General features: G+C 41.3%; 1 protein-coding gene across 14 annotated transcripts in view; it reads right to left on the bottom strand.

Annotated features, from left to right (window-relative positions):
• BBX (BBX high mobility group box domain containing) overlaps positions 1-22,235 on the bottom strand; it is a 189,098-nt gene that overhangs the window by 75,719 nt on the left and 91,144 nt on the right. For all 14 annotated transcript variants that reach the window (XM_075908083.1, XM_075908117.1, XM_075908164.1 and 11 more), the window contains 2 exons: positions 2,871-3,041; positions 1,289-1,531 (listed from right to left, as the gene is read on the bottom strand). In XM_075908083.1, coding sequence (XP_075764198.1) covers positions 1,289-1,531; positions 2,871-3,032 — 405 coding nt within the window. In that variant the 5' untranslated portion in view covers positions 3,033-3,041. The remainder of the gene's footprint in view (positions 1-1,288; positions 1,532-2,870; positions 3,042-22,235) is intronic.

Genomic DNA, 22,235 nt, shown 5'->3' with positions numbered 1-22,235 from the left:
GAATAATGAATAGGCAACGTGAAAAGTTCATGGTTTACTGACAGCTTACAAATTATTTGGCCAAACTATTTGGTGAACACTAATTTTATTAGTAAAGAAAAAAAGATTTAAGTGTTCAGAATATTGGGTTCAAATTTAACAGGTTCTATTATCAACAGGAAATGCACAGTTCAAGATAGCTTCCTCTATCAGTACTGGTAGCACTATATAGACTAACAAAACAGGTAGATGGTATGAGCTTTTAACTCTGGTCATCTGAAGAAGTGGGTTGTGCCCACGAAAGCTCATGATAACATCTACATGGTTTGTTAGTCTATAAAGTGCTACCAGACCATTTGTTGTTTTTTAAGTTTGTCCTGTACAGGCTAACTGAAGCTTCTATCAGTACTGTTTGTTAACATGGAATGGACTATTCATTATGCCTTCACTGGGGACATTCCTGGAATGCCTTTTTGGGCAGATGACATTTACATGCTAGCATCATACAAATGCTGTATGCATTCATAAGATTACACAAGGGCAAGGTAGTTTGGATACAAGCAGACTGCTTCCCTTGCACTCGGATTCAAAATAACATGAGTAATTCCTCATTTAACACTATAGATATGTTTCAGAAAATGATCATGTTAAGTGAAAACGTGCTATACGGGGTCAATTTTCCCATTGAAAATAATGGAAAAGGTGGGGGTTGTGTTTCAAGCGGTGGTGTCTGTTGGGACCGGGACATAAGGTTGGGGGAGAAAGGGGACTGGGTTACAGCAGGGAAGGGAGGCGTTTGGCTCTGGGGAAGGGAAGTGGAGGGGGTTGGGAGTATGCCCATGACAGGTCTGCCAGGACCTGCACTGCGTCAGGCGAGGGAGGGTCGCCGGGAACGGCGTGGTGAGCGGTGAACCCTCCGCCACTTTGCAGGGAGGCGGGGGAAGCCCCATGCAGCTGCTGGCAACGGATCGGCTGGGTAAATCATGTTATTCCAGGGACGGTCGTGTAATTCAAAAAATGTTCCCTAAAAAAAAAAAATCATGCTATCGCGAAAACGTGTTAAGCGGGCAAGTGTTAAATGAGGAATTACTGTACTGATTGTAATACACACCAGATACCTTAAAATTAAAGCATTGTACAAAACCACAAATTACAGATTTTTACCTTGCATAATGGCACTTGAAAGAATTTCTGATACAATAAGTATTGATACATAATATATGATCTTAAATGTGAAGACAATACACAGAAGAGGAGACAAATAACACAAATTCTGGTGACAGCCATCCATTATTTGGACAGTACATACCTCCTTGGCCATGTCAGTGTATTTCTGCTTTTCTTTTGGGTCCAGAACAGCCCACCAATCTGCCAATATCTTGGTAGCACCACGATTGTCCAGACGGGGGTGTTCCTGCCGCACAAGGGAACGATGACGTTTGCAAAATAAGAGAAATGCGTTCATTGGCCTGCGGGCTCGCTGCTCTGAAGATTCATCATCTTCTGTTTCATCAGCATCGTGGTCTAGACCATCAGCTCCAAGAAGTTGTACCTATTAGCACCAAAATATTAAATATTAAAAAAAAATCAGTCAATAAAACATGTAAAGCATTAGCCATTGTATTAAAGTTTGTGAGAATGGATATAAATAACAGAAACAATGATATACATACACCCCTCCTAAAATATGTCCACATAAAACCTGCCAACATCTTGTACCAAAGATAAGATCAGTAAAAAGCTTATTCAAGCCAAAGTTTCAACTCTGAAATTCTTCTGCCAGACTCAAGCTCAGACTAAGAGAGGGAACGAATGATGGACATTCTCTGCCACCAGCACTGGAGAGTTCAACATCAGGAATTGAAACCAAAAGTAATCCACTACATAACTATCACAAGGCAACAAAGGAGAAAGGCAAGCTTAGCTAACCTAGCTTGGACCATATGACTTGCAACCAACAATGTGAAGTGTCACTGGAAATGAACAATTAGCTAGCACAGAGGACTAGTGCAGTGTAATCCCAGCAACTCTTTCCACTCAAAAGTTGTGTTACTGCACCCGGCAATTCAATAACAAAAAAGTTGACTAATGCTTTCCCCAGCTGGAATACACAGCAGTAATTCAGCCTTGGGCTTATAGATGCAAGTGTCAATGTGGCAAGACCCACCTGACAGATGACTAGTGAAAGTCCCTGGAATAACAACAAAGATCACAGATGCCCATTTGATAGCACAGGAAAGTTATAGACTAAATATGATGCTGCCATACACTGGAAGGGGTGGGGCCTTATGTGGAAGAGCAGAGCTGGGGCTAGCCTCCCCCAAGCAGCCCTCAGCACTGCTGGAACATGCCACATGAGGCTCCAGCAGTAATTTAAAGGGCCTGGGGCTCCAGCTGCCATCATCACTACAATGGCAGTGGCCAGGAGCCCTGGACTCTTCTGAATCACTGGGCGCTGGGGCAGTTACCTCCTTTGTTTCCCCACCCCTGTGTCAGTGGGCCTGGCAGTAATAAACTCAACGTTGGTTTTTCATTTTAATCTTGTTGAATTACCTTAAATAGACCTTGGTACACATCTTATGTACCACTGAATATTTGTATTAAATTATTCAAATTAAGTGTCTTCAGCCTACAACAAATCTATTCCAATGTCCTTTGTTTCCTCACAGTAGTAAAAGATAAAAGGAGTTGTAACCCAAAACCTAACACATTAATGTCCTCAAATCTGTCACACCTTTCTAACTAATTATGCTTTTTTCCTGTGCCTAAGAAAGTTATTTTATCAACCATGCTCCTGGCTCTTAATGCTCAACTTAAAGATCTTTACGGAACTGCCTCTCATCACAAATGGAGTAATGCTGAGGGCTTATCTTTTGGAAGGGACAGGCTACCTTATCGATATCTTCTTCCTCGTCGTCTTCCTCCTCCTCTTCAGAGAAATCAAGGATTTTCTTTGCAAGTAGTGGATGCCACTGAAGACACTTTCTCTTTGGTCGTTTCCCAGTTCCCTCTCCTTCTGGTGAATGATCCTTATTCCGATTACTGCCTTTCATTACTGTGACCTGCCATACAAAAATAGCCACAAAAGTCATCTTACCAAATTCATGCGGATCACTTATTTATGTTAAACGTAAGGGATCATCCCATGAATAGCTGAACAAACTGATGCCAATTCAGAGGTTTATCGAATACAAAATTCTCCTAATTGTTTTTGACAACACTAAACATAGACCTTTATTTTTATATGGCATCATGTGAACTCACTGAGGATGAATCCTTTCTTGTCTTAACACTCACTTCAGTTCTTCTAGTAGCTCTGTGACACCCAGATTTCAACTCTTTAATTGGAACACTAGCCCTGTCTAACTTTCAAATATGCTCTTGCTCAATCTCCAGTTCAGAGTATTCACCTCATCAGCTCAGTGAGCAAGAAGCTTCAAGCTTCTTCCAAGCTTGTGTCTATTACAATATTTCACATTTTGCAAAGCCAAGAAATCTCTTCTTTTAGCACCAGAACATCTCGTCAGCCACTCATCTGCAAATATGCACTTATATTTAGCAAAGATTATATATAATCCTGTGACACCATGAGCCAGAATTTCCCCAGTGCCATTAACAAGTGCAATAGGGAAATCCAGTCCTAGAGGGATGAATTATGAATTTGAAGCAAACAACAAGAAGCAATTATGCTAACAACATTTTCAAAGTGCTGGTCTATGTGAACATGTACACAATACAATCCTGCGCTGGAAAAATGAAGTGCATACCCACACAATACAGATCATATTTATCCACTATCTTGCATATTTGTGTTTTGTAGTAAGTATCTCAGATCTGTCTTCGGTATAATACATAATAATTACATATTAACATCCTGTTCAAGAGATCTGATAACCAGGTGTATCTTGAAATAAGGCACAATATCCCTCTTTGCATAGTGGATACAAATTAAAGATTTAAAAAAATTAAAAACCTCAGATTTTGTTTTAACTTAAATTGGATTTTTATTTCATTATTTAAATAAGCTTTTCTTTTTGAAAAATAAATATACCCATGGGTTTCTAACAACAACTCTTGGCGGTGCCTTGGTGCACGTAAAATTTATTCTGCACATGGATGGAAACATTAGAGGGAACCATTGTGACTTTTTTTAAAGTAAAAGGTACAGTGGAAAACTATACAGTGTTTATCACACCCATATTAATAAAGATTAGCTAAAACAAGTTATTTTAACCGTTTGGTCTAGTAGTCACCTGAAACAGCTACTTTTATTCAGGCCAAATTACATGTTCCATTCCAAACCCAGTTTTCAGTTTTAATATTGTGCAGAGGTTTTTTTGGTTCACATCTCGCAATATGGCAGAACAACTGTTGCAGGTCGCTGACTGGCTTTCACTAAGTGGTGAGCAACACTGACTCAACTGTATGAGTGGCCAATACTGGTCCCAGGCAGCAAACCCAGGCAGCGCTCTTTTGAAGCTGTGCCGTGACACATTTTAACTGTATTTACATTCACAGCCATGCTCCACAATGTTACATAAATAACAGAACTCAACTTTTGACATGGCAAAGATGCACTGTATTAGAAGCACAATCTCTGAGAGATTGGTTTATGAGAGAGAACATATTAACAACATTTTTAAACAGGGAAAAAAATGTACTTCCATACACTTTGGTGCCGCTTAAAGTTTGGTGCCCTAGGCAACTGCCTAGTTTGCCTATATGTTTGGGCCAGCTCTGCAAGCATCAGAAACTACCACAGTAAGTTCTAACTTGTGTAATTTCAATAGTCCTCAATGAAACAGGAAAAATTCGGCTTCAAAAGAAGTTGGTTCCATTATTTGAAAATTGGAACCACTTGTACCGTCTTGGTAATTTCACACACATGCATTCAAATTGTTTTCTCTCTCCCCTTTCACACATCAGGGACCCACTCAGTTCAGGATGCTTTGTGACTTAGCAGCTTTCCTGTACCAGCTTTGTTGTTTGTACCATCTTGATCTCCCATGTAACGCTTAAACTGCTTTTCACGTCAGTTATTTCACTGATAATTAACTGTAACCACTAAGAAGTCTCATTACTATTTCAAAAATCAAGTTTAATAGGAAGCTTTCTGTTCCCCTGAGTTCTAAAGAGGATTAAGACAAGTCTTCACAAAAGACAAGCAATCCCACTGCATGCTTTATATGTGTTCTCAATTATATCTGAGAATTTATCCAAGCATATAGTTTTGGAAAAGACAAATGTAAACAGAACCTGAACATTAGCCATTTCTAAAATCCCTAAGGGATTCATGCTGTGATCTTTATTTATAATTGTTCCTCACTCACAAACAACTGTTTATACTACACAGAGGCCAAACACTAAGTACCTAATTATCCTTTAAAAACAATTAACTAAATTAAGTACTCATTGCACTGAGTGGGTAAAGATGTATGTATATCCAGCTTCCTGCAATTTAGTTACATTAGTTAGTTTTTTAAACTTGTGATCTATTTTACCCTTGCAGTCAATAAGATGATACAGTTCACCTATTACAAGACTCTGAATAAGGCAGCTGCCAACTCACCATAACTAGAAAACAAGAAACTTGCATCTGCAGTACTAAAAATCATTCAAAGCCCTAGATAATAGAGAAGTAGATCTCTCTAGAGCAGTGGTGAGTAACCTGCAGCCTATCAGGGTTCTGTGTGTGGCTGCAGGAGCAGCCCAATGCCAGCTGAGGCAGCTGGCGCCCCAGGCGGAAGGCTCCATCAGCGCCCCCGCCTGCACGGCCATCAATGGCCGTGACATCATCATCGGGCGTCCGGACCAGCAGTGCCCTTGGCCTAGGCTAGTCTGCCTAGGCTCACGGGCCACCCCTGGTGGCTCGTGAGACATTTTGTTTACCGTTGCTCACACTCGGGGGTTGCCAGATTCCGCTGGTTTCCATCTGTGGACTTTTTTCCTACCAGTATTACTAAAGTGACACACATACAAAGCAAAGGCACAATGAAGTGAGGTGCGTGCTGACTGCACACAACATTGGACTATGAAAGTGGTGCGCTTACCTCTGCATCCAATCAAAGTGCTGCTACAATTCAGCCAAGACACGCCAAAAATGTTAGGTATGCAAGCAAAACTACCTTATCCTGGGAGACCCTCTTGGTTATGACCATCTCGAGGCCCACTGAAATGAAGGAGGCCCAGTCACGAGGTCCATTCACTAGCACTGCTGCTCTAGAGAGACACGTTGTCTCTCCTCTGTCAAGGCTGGAGAAGTCTCTGATGGGTACAGACACAGGCCCTCAAGTCAATGGGAGTTTTGCTAGGATTTCAGTGGGAGAACAATCAGGGTCACAACAAGGCCAGTTTTCAGTCTCCCCTCTAACTTGGCAGCAGGGCAAGGAAACAAAAGGCAATGTTCTCAGGAAGTGTGCAAAGCTACACCCTGTGCCACCAAGGCACAAACTTTGAAGCAAGTCATAGTAGGCATTTTCAAGTTATTTGGATCACTATGTTGTAATGTTTTAGCTTTTCTGAATTTTTTATGGGAGGGGGAGCACACATTTTATTGTAATCTTTGCTCTATCCATTTCACAGTAGTTTTAAATGTGTTGGTGTCTACCGAGAATTATTCCTTGTGCTTTTTTTTTTTTTCTCCTGTGGGCAGAAGTCTCTCACAACGTAAGTGGATGTAAGCATTGTATAGAAACTTTATCAGTCTCTACCAAATTTTACAGTCCCCTTTGCTTCTGGGGACTGAAGCTGAGATACCACACGTTGAATGTTTTTCTTTTAACTAGGTTCTCTCCTTTCTGCCCAGGCACTCCACAGATACAGTATACTCATAATGACATACAGTCATTGTGAGTAGATTACCAAGGGCTGCTTAACATACTCTTAATCCACACAAATTTAATAATTTCCTTCATTTTTCCTTTCAAGTTCTTGGCTACTTACAGTATTACTACTTTGGAAAAAATCCAATTAAAGTTCAAATGAGCACATAAATCAGCTAAAAGTATCTTCTTCTGTACTACTATTGCTTACTTATTGATTAAGTTATTGGAACATTATTGGAATTCATTTAGTTGAATATTTGGGTTCTTATGTCTATCCTTTTTTCTTAATATGAAATCAATAGCATGGTAATCGGTTAGATACAAATAAACATAGCATGGTTTAATGGAAAGTTTATATTTTGACTACAAATGACATTTCTGTGTTCTTCACACTGCTCTATAAACATATGGTAGTGATACAAACTGAAGGCAATGCCCTCAGTTTGTAATGTAAAACTATTAATAGGTCTCCAGTAATCATTCCACAATGCCACCAATAGTAATATAAAAATGCTTTCTTGATTCTGCATCTCCACACCATCTCATGGGAAGACAGAAAAGGTGCCTGAAAAATCAGCATGGTCACTGTTGCATCTGTCATTCAGTTTATTAGGCAAGGCACACTCTATACCAGAGACCCTCACGATTCGCAGAAGTGCTGTTCACGGTTCCATGTATTCCTGTGCTGTCCTGGTGAGGAGGACAGCGGGGACTAGAGCTGCAGTGACTTCCCTGCGGCTCCTGGAACTCAACCACTGCGAATGGTGAGGGTTTCCTGTACAAGAAGAAAAAAAGTGGGGGCTGCCATGCCTCTCAAAGACCAATTTTCTGGAGGGATGTTTGCTGATTCAGGCTCTGACCCTGAAAGGACTTTGATAGGACTTTGCTTAGCTTTACACTGTGACTAGTCCCATTGAAAGCATCAAGATTACTCATGGCATAGGAATGCTAAGCACATGCAAGAGTCTTTATAGAGAGGGCCCTACCAAATTCAGGGCCATCACGGACTATAAATGTTGGTCTCTCCCTGTGAAATCTTGTCTTTTGTGTGCTATAAAGATCTGGCAGGGTAGAGCAGCATTTCTCAAACTGGGGGGCCTGACTCAAAAAAGGAGATACGGTGGGTTACAAAGTTATTTTAGCGGGGTCACGGTATCGCCACCTTTACTTCTGCACTGTCTTCAGAGCAGGTGGATGGACAGTGGTAGCTAATGGTCGGAAAAGAGTGGCTGAAGGCAGCACCCTACAAGCCACAGTACAGAAGGGTGGCAATACCATACCACACCACTGATACTACTTTAGAGCTGGGCAGCCAGCAGCTGACTGCGGGCCAAGCTCTGTAGGCAGTGGTGAAGAAGTAAGGACAGCAATACCATGCAATGCCAACCTTACTTCTGTGCGCTGCTCAGAGGAGCTCTGCCTTCAGAGCTGGGCTCCTGGCCAGCAGCCACCACGCTCCAGCTGTCAGCTCTGAAGGCAGTGCCACCACATCCCTAGCAGCCACACAGAAGTAAGGGTAGCGATACCATTATCCCCCCCCCCCCCCATCCTTGTGATCCTCAACACAAGTCTTCTTTGGATCAGGGCCCCTTCAGTTACAATGCTGACATGTCACATTTAAATACCAGAAATCATGGACCTTATGGTTTTAAAAATCCTGTAACTGTGAAATGGACGAAAATGGGCTGTGAATTAGGTAGGGATCTATTTACAGGGCTGAGGCCTTACTCTTGCAATACCAGTCAGGGTAACAAAAGAACAGTTACATTAGTGTACATTGAACAGAACTGCAATTCTGCTAAGTGCAATTTATGAAGTATATCACATCAGGAGACATATCAACTCTCCTGTAACGTCAATAATCATAGAGGAATATCAGTGCTTTCCATCGCAGATAAGATCCTTGCACGAGTGTTGCTGAATCGTCTGATTGACCACCTGGAACAGGGTTTATTACCTGAGACACAGTGCGGCTTCCGCAAAGAGGGTGGCACGGTGGATATGATCTTCGCAGCCCGACAGCTTCAAGAGAAGTGTCAATAACAGAATCATGAACTGTACACCACCTTCGTGGATCTCACCAAGGCTTTTGACACTGTCAGTCGCGAAGGTCTGTGGCGCATCATGTCGAAGTTTGGGTGCCCTGACAGATTCATCTTGATGGTACGTCAGTTCCATGACGGCATGACGGTTCGTGTTCTGGATGATGGAGAAGCTTCAGAGGCCTTTCCCATCACAAACGGCGTCAAGCAAGGGAGTGTGCTGGCACCGACCCTGTTCAGCATAATGTTTTCAGCCATGCTGTCAGACGCCTTTCAGAACAGTTCCTTGGGAATCAGACTGAGATACAGGACCGATGGGAAACTGTTTAACCTGCGAAGACTCCAGGCTGTCACCAAGATAAAGGAGACTGTGCTACGAGATCTCCTTTTTGCTGATGATTGCGCCCTGAATGCTGGATCAGAGCAGGAAATGCAAGCCAGCATGGACAAATTTGCAGCAGCATGCGACAACTTCGGCCTTCTCATCAACACAAAGAAAACCGAAGTGATGCACCAGCCAGCTCCGAAAGCTCAACATCAAGTGCCCACCATCACAGTGAAGGGACAAAAGCTGCAAGCAGTGGACCAATTTACATATCTTGGCAGCACCCTCTCCCGCTCAGTGACAATTGACATCGAGGTCAACTGCAGAGTCGCCAAGGCAAGCTCTGCATTCGGCAGACTGTTGACCAAAGTGTGGGACCGCCGTGGAATAAGCCTTGCTACAAAGCTTAAAGTCTATCGAGCAGTAGTGTTAACTACCCTGATGTACGCCAGTGAGACTTGGACTGTATACAGGAGGCACGCTAGGCAACTGAACCACTTCCACACGATTTGCCTCCGCAGACTTCTGAGGATCCGGTGGCAGGATAAGGTGCCAGACACAGAAGTCCTTTCTAGAGCAGGTCTGCCGTCAGTTTACACCCTGCTGATGAAAGCTCAGACACGCTGGGCAGGCCATGTTGCAAGGATGCCAGATCATCGCATCCCTAAACAGCTCTTCTATGGTGAGCTGTTTCAAGGGAAGCGATCGCACGGGGGACAAAAGAAGCGATACAAAGATACGCTTAAAGCCTCTCTCAAGTCCCTGGATATTGACACCACCTCCTGGGAGACCCTGGCACAAGACCGATCAACATGGCACACGCTGATCTACCAAGGCTGTCAAACATCTGAAGCCAGAAGGACAACCCAACCATAGCACAAGAGAAGCGAGCACTCCGTAAAGCCAGAGTTGCAAAAGCTGCAACAGTGGTGCCCACACATGTCTGCCCGACATGTGGCAGAACATTCCGTGCCCGTATCGGCCTTATCAGCCATTTGCGGACACACCATAGACAGTCCATAACCCATTAGATGTCAAGGTCCTCTTCGAATACGATGGACGAACAACAACAACAACAACAATGTCAGCAGAGTTATCTGGTATCTTCCAACTTAATACAGATGGACACTCTAAAAATAAGGAATGATAATATAGATAAAATAATGTTTAAGCAGCATTAATATAAAAAGAGAAAAGGAAACTGAAAACTCAGTCTTGTTAAATAACAAGCAATTGTAAGGGACATGCACAATAAAGAATTGATACATAAAGAGGAGAAAAACGTTATGTTCCAAAAAAAATGGACAAAATATGACACCCTTAATTAAAACGAGTCCCACCTGCTAACAGCACCACAATTCTTGTCAAAGCTTATATTCCATGTTCACTGATACCAGAGATACTTCCAGGGTGACTGTTTACAAGTACCTTTAAGAGATGTAGATGAGATGGGAAAGAGAAATTTTACCAATAGAACTGTCAAAATATTATTTCAGCCTTTTCCTTTTGGCTATCTTTGATCTTCCTTCTGTTCCTGAAAATAGTTTTGTTTGACACTTCATAAACCATCCAATTCAGGCTTTCATCGGAAAAAAACTGAATCAACTGACTTGAAGACGCAAGCTTTGAGAGTTTTATTTTTGTTATTTACACCTTTTAATATACAGTTTCTTATTAAATTTAGTTTTAGAATTAGATAGAAGCTTTCATCTTTAAAAATTCAAAAAAATCCCAAACTATTTTATTTCTGCCTTTCCTATGGCATCTACTTCTGCCCTCCCCCTATTTTCCTAGATTATTCATCAAAGAGTATGTAAATACAGCGGTCCAATTCCATTGTCTTAAGCTTGGGAACACTGCCTACATGACTCCTTATCCTTACATATTGCATTAACACTGGCATTAATGATAGTTCCACTAATGGCACATTTACAACATTATGTACTTACAGTGGTGATCATCAAAATCTTTTCAAATGTCTTCACAAGTAAGTAATCAGTAGCAGGATATTTATATTAGTGTATACTAATAGGACTGGCAAAATTCAAAGGTTTTTTTTTTGTAATTTCAATATATAATGTCATTTTATTTTTAAACATTTATTTTTATCAATTTATATTTTTACAATTACAGAAAATTATGGAGGATGTCAGCTAATTACTCAAATGTCTGTCATTACATATCAAAACGGTTATGCTTCGTAAGTGTCAAAACACTAATTTCCAACATCTTTTATCAAAATATAGAAAGTAAACATACCTAAATCAAATTCTAAGAAGTTCTCAAGCAGGATTTCTCTTACTTTGCCTATGTGTACATTTTGTAATTATTATTAATCAATGTTTCTAAGTCTAAGGAACACCAGATCAACACTGTCTACTTGAAAAAGTAAAACTCCAGGGATCTGAATGGCAACTCCTAGGTGGTCTAAGATTACAATGGGCCAACACTTTCTCTGGGGAATATGTAAAAATGGCAGGATTTTAGCAGAATGTGTCTGGTTATCGCAGACCAAATCTGCCTTGCCATGATATCTCTGGCACAGCCAACATTTTAGCAAACAAATCAGTATTCTTTGCCGTTATCTACTGCAGCAAATGAACTGTAACATACTTGGTAATGTAGCTTGAAATGCCAAGACAAAAACTAATGTAAGCTATGAACAGAACTAAACCTAAACTGTTGCGACTATCAAGTGGGATGTTGACAACTCGGATTGTAAAGGTTTCCTCCAACTTCCACTTGATTTCAACAGGAGCTTGTCAAACTGACTTTACTGGAGCTGAACTGGGCTCTTGTGTTCACATGGAATATTCGGACATGAGCAGCAATGAGGTAATGTTAAGGTAGTTTTTCAGCGTCGTCTACTGATTGGCCACTGTTGGAAGACAGGATGCTGGGTCTGACCCAATAATGGCCATTCTTATGTTCATTCCATACCATACTAGTCAAATTTCTAAGCTACTTTTAAAGAAAGGAAGAAAGCATTGAATCACTGATACGGCTAATGATCTGATGTGGTGAGTTGTCTCAACCAGGAAGCAAGGGAATGATATAGTACAGAAGTTTAGGCCAAGTCTGGGGAATAAATAATTGATTTGCCCCTCTCACGGCTCCATTGCGCCAAGTGGAGAAGCTCAATTCTTTATACTTTAATTAAAAATAAAATGTAATATGGTATATCTATCTATAAATGTAAAAAGACTATGCTTTGAATTAGATAGCTTATTTAGCTCTGGAGTAAACTTGACCCGCAGAATTTCTTTTAGCTTGATATAAGGAAGAAAGGAAATTAATTGATACTAATTACTGACCAGATAGTGAATGTATTTCTTCTTGTTTCACAGCGGAGAGTCACTAATGAGTTTTTCTAACTTTCACAGAAGTGATGGTTTAATGGAGGACATGCTGTGACTAAATGGAATACTGCCTGCCTGCAAAAATGTGGTATAGACTGTCACCGCATGTAACTAACATAGTAACAATTCTTACTTAATTTTTAATGAAGCTCTCTTTCCTGTTTAAGCAATTAAACTAATCCTTATCTCTTTTTGAATTTTCACTGACTGCTCCGTTTGTTCTCAGTTTTAAAATTGTATTTATTTAAGACTACCCCAAAAATAATACACCTTTTGAATTTCTGTGTTTTAAATCATCATGGAAGGTCCACAAAAGTGTTCTCTCCTCCCCACTAAAAATTATGAGCTTTCAAGGGGAAAAAAAAAACCTGTTACATATGAGAGGAAAAGGATGCTCATTTCCAGTGGCAACCCTTTGCTTCACTCATTATTAAGACTTTCCCTTCCTTTCACAAACTTTTTTCCCACTTGGAAACATTAGGAATTATTCATTTCATGTCCTCCAGAAGGGTACAACAGAGTAACTGAGACACAGACAATGTAAATACAAGAAAACCACACATATTGCATACACCTACACCTCTAACTCTAGTTATGCTAAAAAATGAAAGGAGACAAGACATACCACTTTTCATGTCTACTTCACGTCAGACCTGTGCTCCACATTTTGCATGGGTTTCTAACAGACTACAGATTTGAGTTTAAGGTCTCAGTCCTTAACTTCAAGGTACCACATGGCCTGGGCCTCCACCATCCTGGGACTCCAGCATGAAGATTGTGGTCAACAGCTCCACTCCTCAGGCACAATGCAACTTTGTTCCATGTAAGTGAAGCTCATTTGTGCAGGAGAAAGGACTTTCACGGGAGCTAGACTAAGAATATGGACAAACCCCTGTAGCTAATAATGACCATCACAAACCTCATCTTCCAACTGCCAGGTATACTTCTTTGATATGCATTCTCTAATATATAATACATATAGCACAATCAGTTTGGAAAACCACCCTCCACCAAAATAAACACTCCAACACATATGCAATTCTCCCTCTAGAGATTAAGTGAGAGAATGAACCATACATGATAGGTGTTATACAGCTTTAAGCCGGGGTAGGGAACCTACAACCAGCAGGCCAGATCCAACCCCTAGCTTCCCGTGGTCCGGACGGCAGCAAGACTTGGGGTTTCCCTTTCCACCCTCCTCCAGCAGAGGGAGCTGGTGCTAGTGTGCTGCAAGTCTCCATGCCCCTCCTGCACCCTCAAGTGCTGGTGCACTAGTGCTCGCTTGCCCCACTGCAGGGGTAGGGGAGGAAAGAAAGGGGAAGAGAAGCCCCAAACATCACCGCAAGCCAGATCAAGGAAAGCCGAAGGCTAGATCCAGCCCCAGGGGGCTGCAGCACAAGAGAGCCCTAGCGCCCCAAGTGTGACTCTGTGTCTTTTTTCGTTTTGTTTCTCGGGGGCCAGGCCAATGAGAGCCTCATTGTTTGTTCGTTCCTCAGGGAAGCCAGGCCAGTAAGGGAATGTCTACATCAGCCCCCTAGTTCGAACTAGGGTGTCTAATGTAGTCATTCAAACTTGCAAATGAAGCCCAGGATTTAAATATCCCAGGCTTCATTTGCATGCTCCCGGGTGAGCACCATTTTTAAATCCCCTCAGTTCGAACTGACTGCCCGCGGCTACACGCGGCAGTCAGAAGTTAATCTGGATTAAGTCCTTAGTTTGGATTAACTATTACTTCTCCTACAATGAGATGTAACAGTTAACCCGAACTAAGGACTTCGTTCGGATTAACTTCTGACTGCCGCGGGCAGTCAGTTCGAACTAAGGGGATTTAAAAATGGTGCCCGCCCGGGAACATGCAAATGAAGCCCAGGATATTTAAATCCCGGGCTTCATTAGCAAGATCGAATGCCTACATTAGCCACCCTAGTTCGAACTAGGGGGCTAGTGTAGACATATCCTAAGGTTTGCTTCTTTTTGTTTTTGTTTGTTTTTTTGTTTCCTGGGAAGGAGGGAGGAGCCAGTGAGAGGTTTTTGTTTTTTGCTTTTCACTGGTGTGTGGAGCCCGAAAGATTTTTCTTTAGATCAGTGACCCCCAACCAAAAAAAACGTTTCCCACGCCTGCTTTAAATACTACTGGACACCACTGCGATGGAGTGAAAGGTCCAAATAGAGTATTTTTAACTAATTAGGTCTGGGGCTGTCAACAATAAAGCATTTAGACAATTTACTTTTCTTGAAAAGCTAATGTCCAATGCGATCCAAACTATGGAGCTGCTAATGTACCTAAAAAACCTGTGAAAGCTACCCATGGAATTTCTCACACGAGGCTGTTTGGTTAGTATTACAAGTCTTTATGGTTAGTATTTACAAGCCTTCTGCTCGTGTTAGAAAACTGCACACACCAGCAATCTTATTTCATGGTTCTTCAGAGTAAGAGGAATACCTATGTTCACTTGTGTTTTTGTGTTGATTGTTTTAGATTTGCATTTCGTAACTACAGTACCATGACTCTAAAGAGCTATCATTAATTAGGATGGTGAAGGCTCTTTATCTGCTGAATCTTTCTAAAGCAAATACCCCTTTAAAATGAAAGCCACATGAGGCAGCAAATGCACAGGATGGAACAAGAACATATTACAATATTTTGATTTCATGTCTAGTAAAATGTGCCTATTCTAAGCAAAAATACTCTGTGCGCCCAGACACACTTGTATCCCTGCTTCAGGCAACTGACATTTAATGAATGAGAATATTTCCATTGATTTGGAAAGACATGAAGGCGCTCTGAAAGGCACTCTGACTGGATTAGACACTTAGGCTACATCTAGATTGCAAGCCTCTTTTGAAAAAGAGCATCTAGACTACAACCAGTACTTTCGAAAAAGCAAGCCGTTTTTTCGAAAGAGCACCCAGGCAGTCTGGATGCTCTCTCTTGAAAAATCCCTGTTCCCATTCAAGAATGCCTTTTTTCGAAAAAAAAGGTTTCTTCTTTGTGAAATGAGGTTTACCGCAGTAAAAAACCAAACAAACGCTGTTTGCTTTTGATTTAATTTTGAAAGAACTCGGCGGCAGTCTAGATGCAGGGGAAGTTTTTTCGAAAAAAGGCCACTTTTTTCGGAAAAAACCCTGTAGTCTAGACACACCCTAAGAGAGAAAGGGAATGAAAAAAGAAGAAAAGAAAGAAAGCTGTTAATTAATTTTGTGGCGCTTGACACCAATTATCCCTAGTGCAATTATCTCTTTTCTAGAAAGACTAGTTATGAAAGAAAGTTTGCGGAGCAGTATATTAAAATAAAGAGTTCTTAGTTTAAGAAGACAGACCAAATCCATCCCAGCTATAACTCACTGACCTCAATGAGCTAAAGCAAGAGACATGATATTAGTTTGACCTGATGCATTTAACTAATCCGTGTGAGTAAACTGTTTTGTAGAAAGGTGTTGCAGTATTTGATTAAACTCTGAGTGAAATCTTGCTCCCACTCAATTCAATGGAAAAGCCATCACTGATTTCATTAAGGTCAGCATTTCATCTTCTAAAGCTAAACTGAGGCATCTGCAAAATAGGTAGAATATCGATCTCATAGGAATTGTGAAACTTAACTCAATGTCTGCCAAGTGCTATGTGATCTGAACTGCTACTGAACAAAGTATAAATACAACCAACTCTAATCAACCTCCTTTCCACATCCTGCCCACCAGACAGCTGAGATTTTTCAGTGCTTGCTAGCGTATTTGTACACAAAACTGCTTTTAATTTCAACAACTGGCTTTCATGCACAACAGCAACAGAGCTAAAACAGCTAACTGGTTTTGATCAAGAAATATAATATAGTAACACATGTGGTTTTGCAAAAAAGAACTGTGTGCGCCTGCATTGAAGTGTTAGCAGATGCTTGCCTTTAAAACAGAACAAAATACTCATTTAATGAGTAATTCAGCAATAACGTTCCTAGAAATTTCTATTTTATAAATACGAGAAATTGACATTAAAAGAAAATGAACTGCTGAATGAATTCCTCAAATTGTTTAAACTGTATTTTGCAGTTTAAAATCAATGACATCACCCTAGATAATTTAATTAATTTATACATACACACACATGCACATAGGGTTCCCAAAATATCCTAAATAATATCAAGACCCTCAATCTCTTGCTTATTCTTTCTCAGCTTAGAACATTTCTCCCACTATAATGCTAGCTGACTGCAAGCTGTGAAGTCAAACCAACTTGCAGATTTCTTGAAGTTCTCATGTATTCAAAATGTTTCCCAAAACTGGAGGACATGAGTGACTAAGGTTGAATGAATCAACTTATAACTCCAAAGCTAGCAAAATGCAGAGTAATACAATATGATTTATTTTCCTAAATGAAATGCACGATAGAATTTTACTAGCTGTACTTCAGAAAACCACGTGAAAATAATTAGTCTCATCATATCTTTTAAACCAGAATTGGTTTTACAGCAATAATAAAGAATCTGTCAGGAGTTCAAATACTGACTGCAAAAGTATCTTACAGGGAAATTACTATGCAGCAGGTAGTAGTTTTTAAATATACTTGCTGCTCTTGACACACTAGGCTCTGTCATCTTTTTGGCTCAGAAAGGAACCAACTAGTTCATTTGGATGGCCTCCTGTTAAGAAGAGGAAGTATCAAACTCCTCGTGCATTCAAAAAACACAATACTCATTGGACTAGGAAAGAAAGGACAGGGGTCCAGGAAGTGGTTTTGCATAGCTCAGTCTGGCAGTTACCTTGGTTAGGCAAAGCAGATATCAGAAAATTCAGAAGCATATTAAGATATGTGCGCATGAATGTAATGAAAAACAATCAAGGAGAAACAGAAGCCATCACAAAATAACAATGGATCCTTATCTAGTGGGAATACTGTAATAGATCATGGGTGGGGAAACTCTGGCATGCTGGCTGCATGCAGGGTGTTAAGAGTTAGCCTCTGGCAGTCTGCCAGATGCTTTGTTTACCTGAGCATCCACAGGCACAGAGCCCCACTGCTCTCAGTGGCCGCAGGTCACTGTTTGTGGCCAACGGGTGCTGAGGGAAGATGCATGAGCCAAGCCACCATTTCGCATAGCTCCCATTGACCAGGAATGGTGAACTATAGCCACTAAGAGCTGTGAGTGGCCATGCCTGCAGATGCGTCTGATGGCCTGCCAGCAGCTAACCATGACAAATGCCGTGTGGGCTGAAGGTTCCCCACCCTTGCAAGTGTAGATGATTATTTTCATATCAGTAAATATGGATATAATCTAGATCAGTGTTTCTCAACCAGTGGTATGAGTACCCTTAGAGGTACTTGAGACAAGCCTGGGGGGGGGGGGGGGAAGGGGAGGTACATCAACACAACTGAAATTGGAGAAAACTGAAATTTTGTTTTAAGTTTTACGTTTTATTATTTTTGTACTTTTTACACCCAAAAATTTCATAGCCCTCCCGGCTACGATTAAGTTATTTAAATAAATGTGTTGCAATGGTAGAAAAAAATTGTGTGTGTCTGAAAACTGTAGGTACTGGGGGTACTTTATTTAAAAAAAGGTTAAAAACACTGATCAATAGCAGGGCAAAAAAATAAATGGATGGCTGGGCGTTCCATGGCATTGCAAATATCTTTGATATGTAAGCTGTGTCTAGACTACATCCCTCTTTCAACAGAGGGATGTAAATTAGACACTTCAAATTTGCAAATGAAGTGGGGATTTAAATATCTCGCACTTCATTTGCATAATCGCATAATGACACTCTTTTGAACAAGCGCCAGTTCGACACTAAAACTGTGGTTTAGACAAGGTTGTCGAAAACAGCAGGCTTTTTCGAAAGATCCTGTACAACCGTGGTTTTACTTTCCAAATGGCACTTGTCTGAAAGAGCACCATTACACAATTATGCAAATGAGGTGCAGGATATTTAAATCCCCGCTTCATTTGCAATTTTGAAGTGTCTAATTTACATCCCTCTGTCGACAGAGGGATGTAGTCTAGAGACAGCCTCAGGGACAGAAAAAGAACAAGGAATAAAGTCTAAAGGCAAGATTACAGAAGTCCTACATGCCTACATGGGGAATAAAGGAGTGTACAAGCTCCTCCTTTCTGCTCAGCACAGTCAATTCTCCATGTACAGGAAGGGGTGAGGAATGGAGAAGCCCTGATTCTTACTGGTCAGTGCAGCTGAGGTAACAGAGAAGGAAGTAATGTATTATTGGTCCACAGCAGCAGCAGATTACTCTCCTACTGGAATACACACAGAGACTAGAAAGTGATTTCTGACTCTGCTCTGGAGGCAGCACAGCTATACGTTTTCCTCAAGGCAGGTTCAGTCAAATCACAGTCTAGCTCCAAAAGCTACATAAGCATCTGTTACAGGACAGTGGAGCTAGCAGAGTCAGAGAGCCAAACAATTCCCAGACACAGTTCAAGAATGTCATTAACTTCCCAAATATTTGCTTGGCAAAAAGACCAGCATACCAGGCAATGGAGACTCTCTTCAAATTATCTTCCACTTAAGTTATGATCTTGAAAGTAAAACAAAACAAACAAAAACAAACCTTAATTAATCCTAGGTCTAGTTCTTCCCAACTACTGTACTAGACACTGATTGAATGGGAGAATAAGATGGAAAGCTTGAAAAAAAACCTAATGGCATGCCTCTGCATTCTTTACTTCCAGATTTAGAACAATTAATCAGAAGCCCTGATCCTGCATATTGCTGCACATGGGCAGACTCCTGCACCTATATGGAACAATGATTAAAAGGAATATGTTGGTTTCTTTTTATTTAGCATTGGAGGGTTATCATGAGACTCAATAAAATTGTGAGAATTGGCAACTCTGACTACAATTCAGGTAATCGGCCCAGATTATAAACTGTATAAATTTGTACAAAAGTCTATAGATATTTGCTGTTAACACCAGATGAAGATCGTGCCCCATCTTCGTTGCTTAAAATATTTCCAGATTCTAGATTTCTATTTGAAATAGGAATTAAATGCCAACAGATACAGACATTAGTAGGCACATCATCACCAAATTGTCATGTGTGCTATTGCAGAATGACAGTGCAAGTGCAATAATTCTTTGTTAGAGGACACGTCTGAAAATTCATCACTAAACCTGAAAAAAGCAAAGGTTTGCATTTTGTTTTGAATTTTCAAAAAATGGAACAAAAACGCACACGCACACATGCACGTCACCAATCTCATTAATTCTATCCAATATGACGCATTAAAATCCTTTGCTGTCCAGTCATGGCACAGACAGCCAAATCCCTTTGGCACACTGCAAAGGTGTAAAGCTAAGGAGACGTTTGTGCTGCCGTGGGCTGACAGCAGTAGGTATAAGAAAGATAGAGAAGCCTGAATAGGGACATTGTTTTGCTCTTGGTTTAATTCTTGTTGATGTATGGTAGTGTCTTCTGAAAAACAAGACAATGTAAGCAAACTAATAAAATGTCTAAGGCCAAAAGGGAGCATCAGAGCCACAGTCTAGTTGAAATTACTAGCACAGCTAGTTGAAAGCCCATACTCCATAAGTAGTTATCAATGTTTCACTACATGTAGTTGAGTCCCATTCAAGGGATAAGCCTTGACTCCGGTACATTTCATTATTATTATTATCAATCATCATCATCACCGCCACCACTTGGACAGCAGAGGATGCTTATAAAATTTTCCGATATCTTCAAGCCGAGATGGGTTGCAAGCACTTTTCAGGTCATGATTAGAATTGAAAACAACCCTGAAGAATTAGCGAATTGGTTTGAAATCAACAAGATTAAATTCATTCAACAACTAATGCAAAGTACTAAATATAGATAGAAAAATAAAATCGAATACACTGTTATAACTGTGGAATAACTGGATAAGTACCAGCACTGATGAAAAAGGATCTGAGGATTATCATGGCTCACCAATTGAATGAAAAAATTCTAAAGTTAACCTAGGATGTATTAGGGATGTTAACGTATAGCTGTTTGAACAAGCCTAGGCTTATTGGTTTATCTAAGTGTCTGTATCAGAGGCAGCAAGGGGCTGAAGGGAAGGCGATAGCCAGAGCCGCGAGGGAGCCGGCGTAAAGCTGGCTCCCCACGTGTTGGTCCCCCCTGCCCCTCCTGTCTCCAGAGCAGCCTGCGTCTGCTGGGAGCTCAGTGCCACCCTCCTGTATCAGATGTTGCAGCATGGGGTAGCAAGGGACTCCCTGGGAGTGGGGACAAGACTGCACTAGCTGCCGACCCTGCCTCAGGGAGTATTTTAGTAACCGTGTAACTGCTAAAAATTGTTGTGAGTACCCGATTACTAAAATATACGATATCTAACATCTCTTGGCTGTATTAGCAGCAGTGTTGTACATAAGATACAAGAGGTAATTGTGCAGCTCTTCTCACCATTGCTGAGGCCTGTGTATCTACTTTTGGGTAGTGCACTTTAAGAAAGAGATGAATAAATTGGAGAGGGTCCAGAGAAGAGCAAAAATAATAAAGGATCCAGAAAATCTGACCAATCAGGAAAGATGCAGAACACCGGTCAATTTAGTCATGAGAAAAGATGACTGATGGCACACTTGATAATATTCTTCAATTATGTTAAGGGCTGAGCACAGTGATCAACTGTTCTCCATCTCCATTGCAGATAAAACAAACAATAAATGACTTAATCAGCAACAAGAGGGATTTAAGATAGATATTAAGAAAAAACTTTCTAACTATAAGGATAGTTAAGTACTGGGGTAGGCTTCCAATGGAACCCGTATCATTGGAGGTTTATAAGAACAGGTTAGAGCAGTGGTCTCCAACCTTTTTAGCCACAAGATCACTTTTTCAATGTAAGTGCAATGTAAGGTCTACCTCAAACCCAAATACTCTTGCCCTGCGCTTCCTTCCCCCACCTTTTTTTTGAGGCTCTGCCCCACCCCTTCTCCAAGGTCTCACCCTGTTCACTCCATTCCTCCCCTATCCTCACTCACTCTCATCAGGCTGGGATAGGGGGTTGGGATGCAGGCTCTGGTCTTGGGCCAAGGTGTTTGGAATGTGGGAGGGGCTCGGAGCTTAGGGCAGAGGATTGGGATCCAGGAGGGGGCTCAGGGTGCAAGCTCTGGGAAGGAGTTTGGGTGCAGGGGGGATTTGCATCTGGGGCAGGAGGTTGGTTGCAGGAGAAGGTTCACAGCAGGGACAGGGGTTCAAGAAGCAGGCTCTGACAGGGCATCGTTTAACTGAGAAGGCTTCTGGATGGTGGAGCAGTGGGGTTGAGGCAGGCTTACTCCTGCCCTGGCCCTGCCCCACTCCTGAAAGCAGCTGGCATGTACAGCAGTGGCGCCATGTACTGCCCCTCATCTACAGGCACTGAACCCACAGCTTCTACTGGCCACCGTTCCCATTACAGATTAATGGGAGCTGCAGGAGCGGTATCTGCAGGCAAGGACAGCATGTGAAGACCTCCTACTCTGCCTTTCTTAGGGGCTGCAGGGACATGCCAGACACGGCCAGGAGCATCAATTACCGTACAGATAATGACTTCAGCTACGACGGGTTTGGCATTTTAGAACTCACTACCCAAAGAATTACATTTAAGCTTAAGAGAGAGATGAAAATTATGAAATGCACAGATTAGTCAAAAACAACCCACTTTTCAAGCAGTAGAAGTAGTAACAACAACCTCCCATGTATGTGTTGGGTCAGTAGATGAGAGTGAAGGACAGTG

This window comes from Pelodiscus sinensis, chromosome 1 (genome assembly GCF_049634645.1).
Source record: "Pelodiscus sinensis isolate JC-2024 chromosome 1, ASM4963464v1, whole genome shotgun sequence".
NCBI classification, from domain to species: Eukaryota; Metazoa; Chordata; order Testudines; family Trionychidae; genus Pelodiscus; species Pelodiscus sinensis.
The sequence above is the reverse complement of the archived record's forward strand: the minus strand, read 5'-3'. Positions and strand labels throughout refer to the sequence as shown.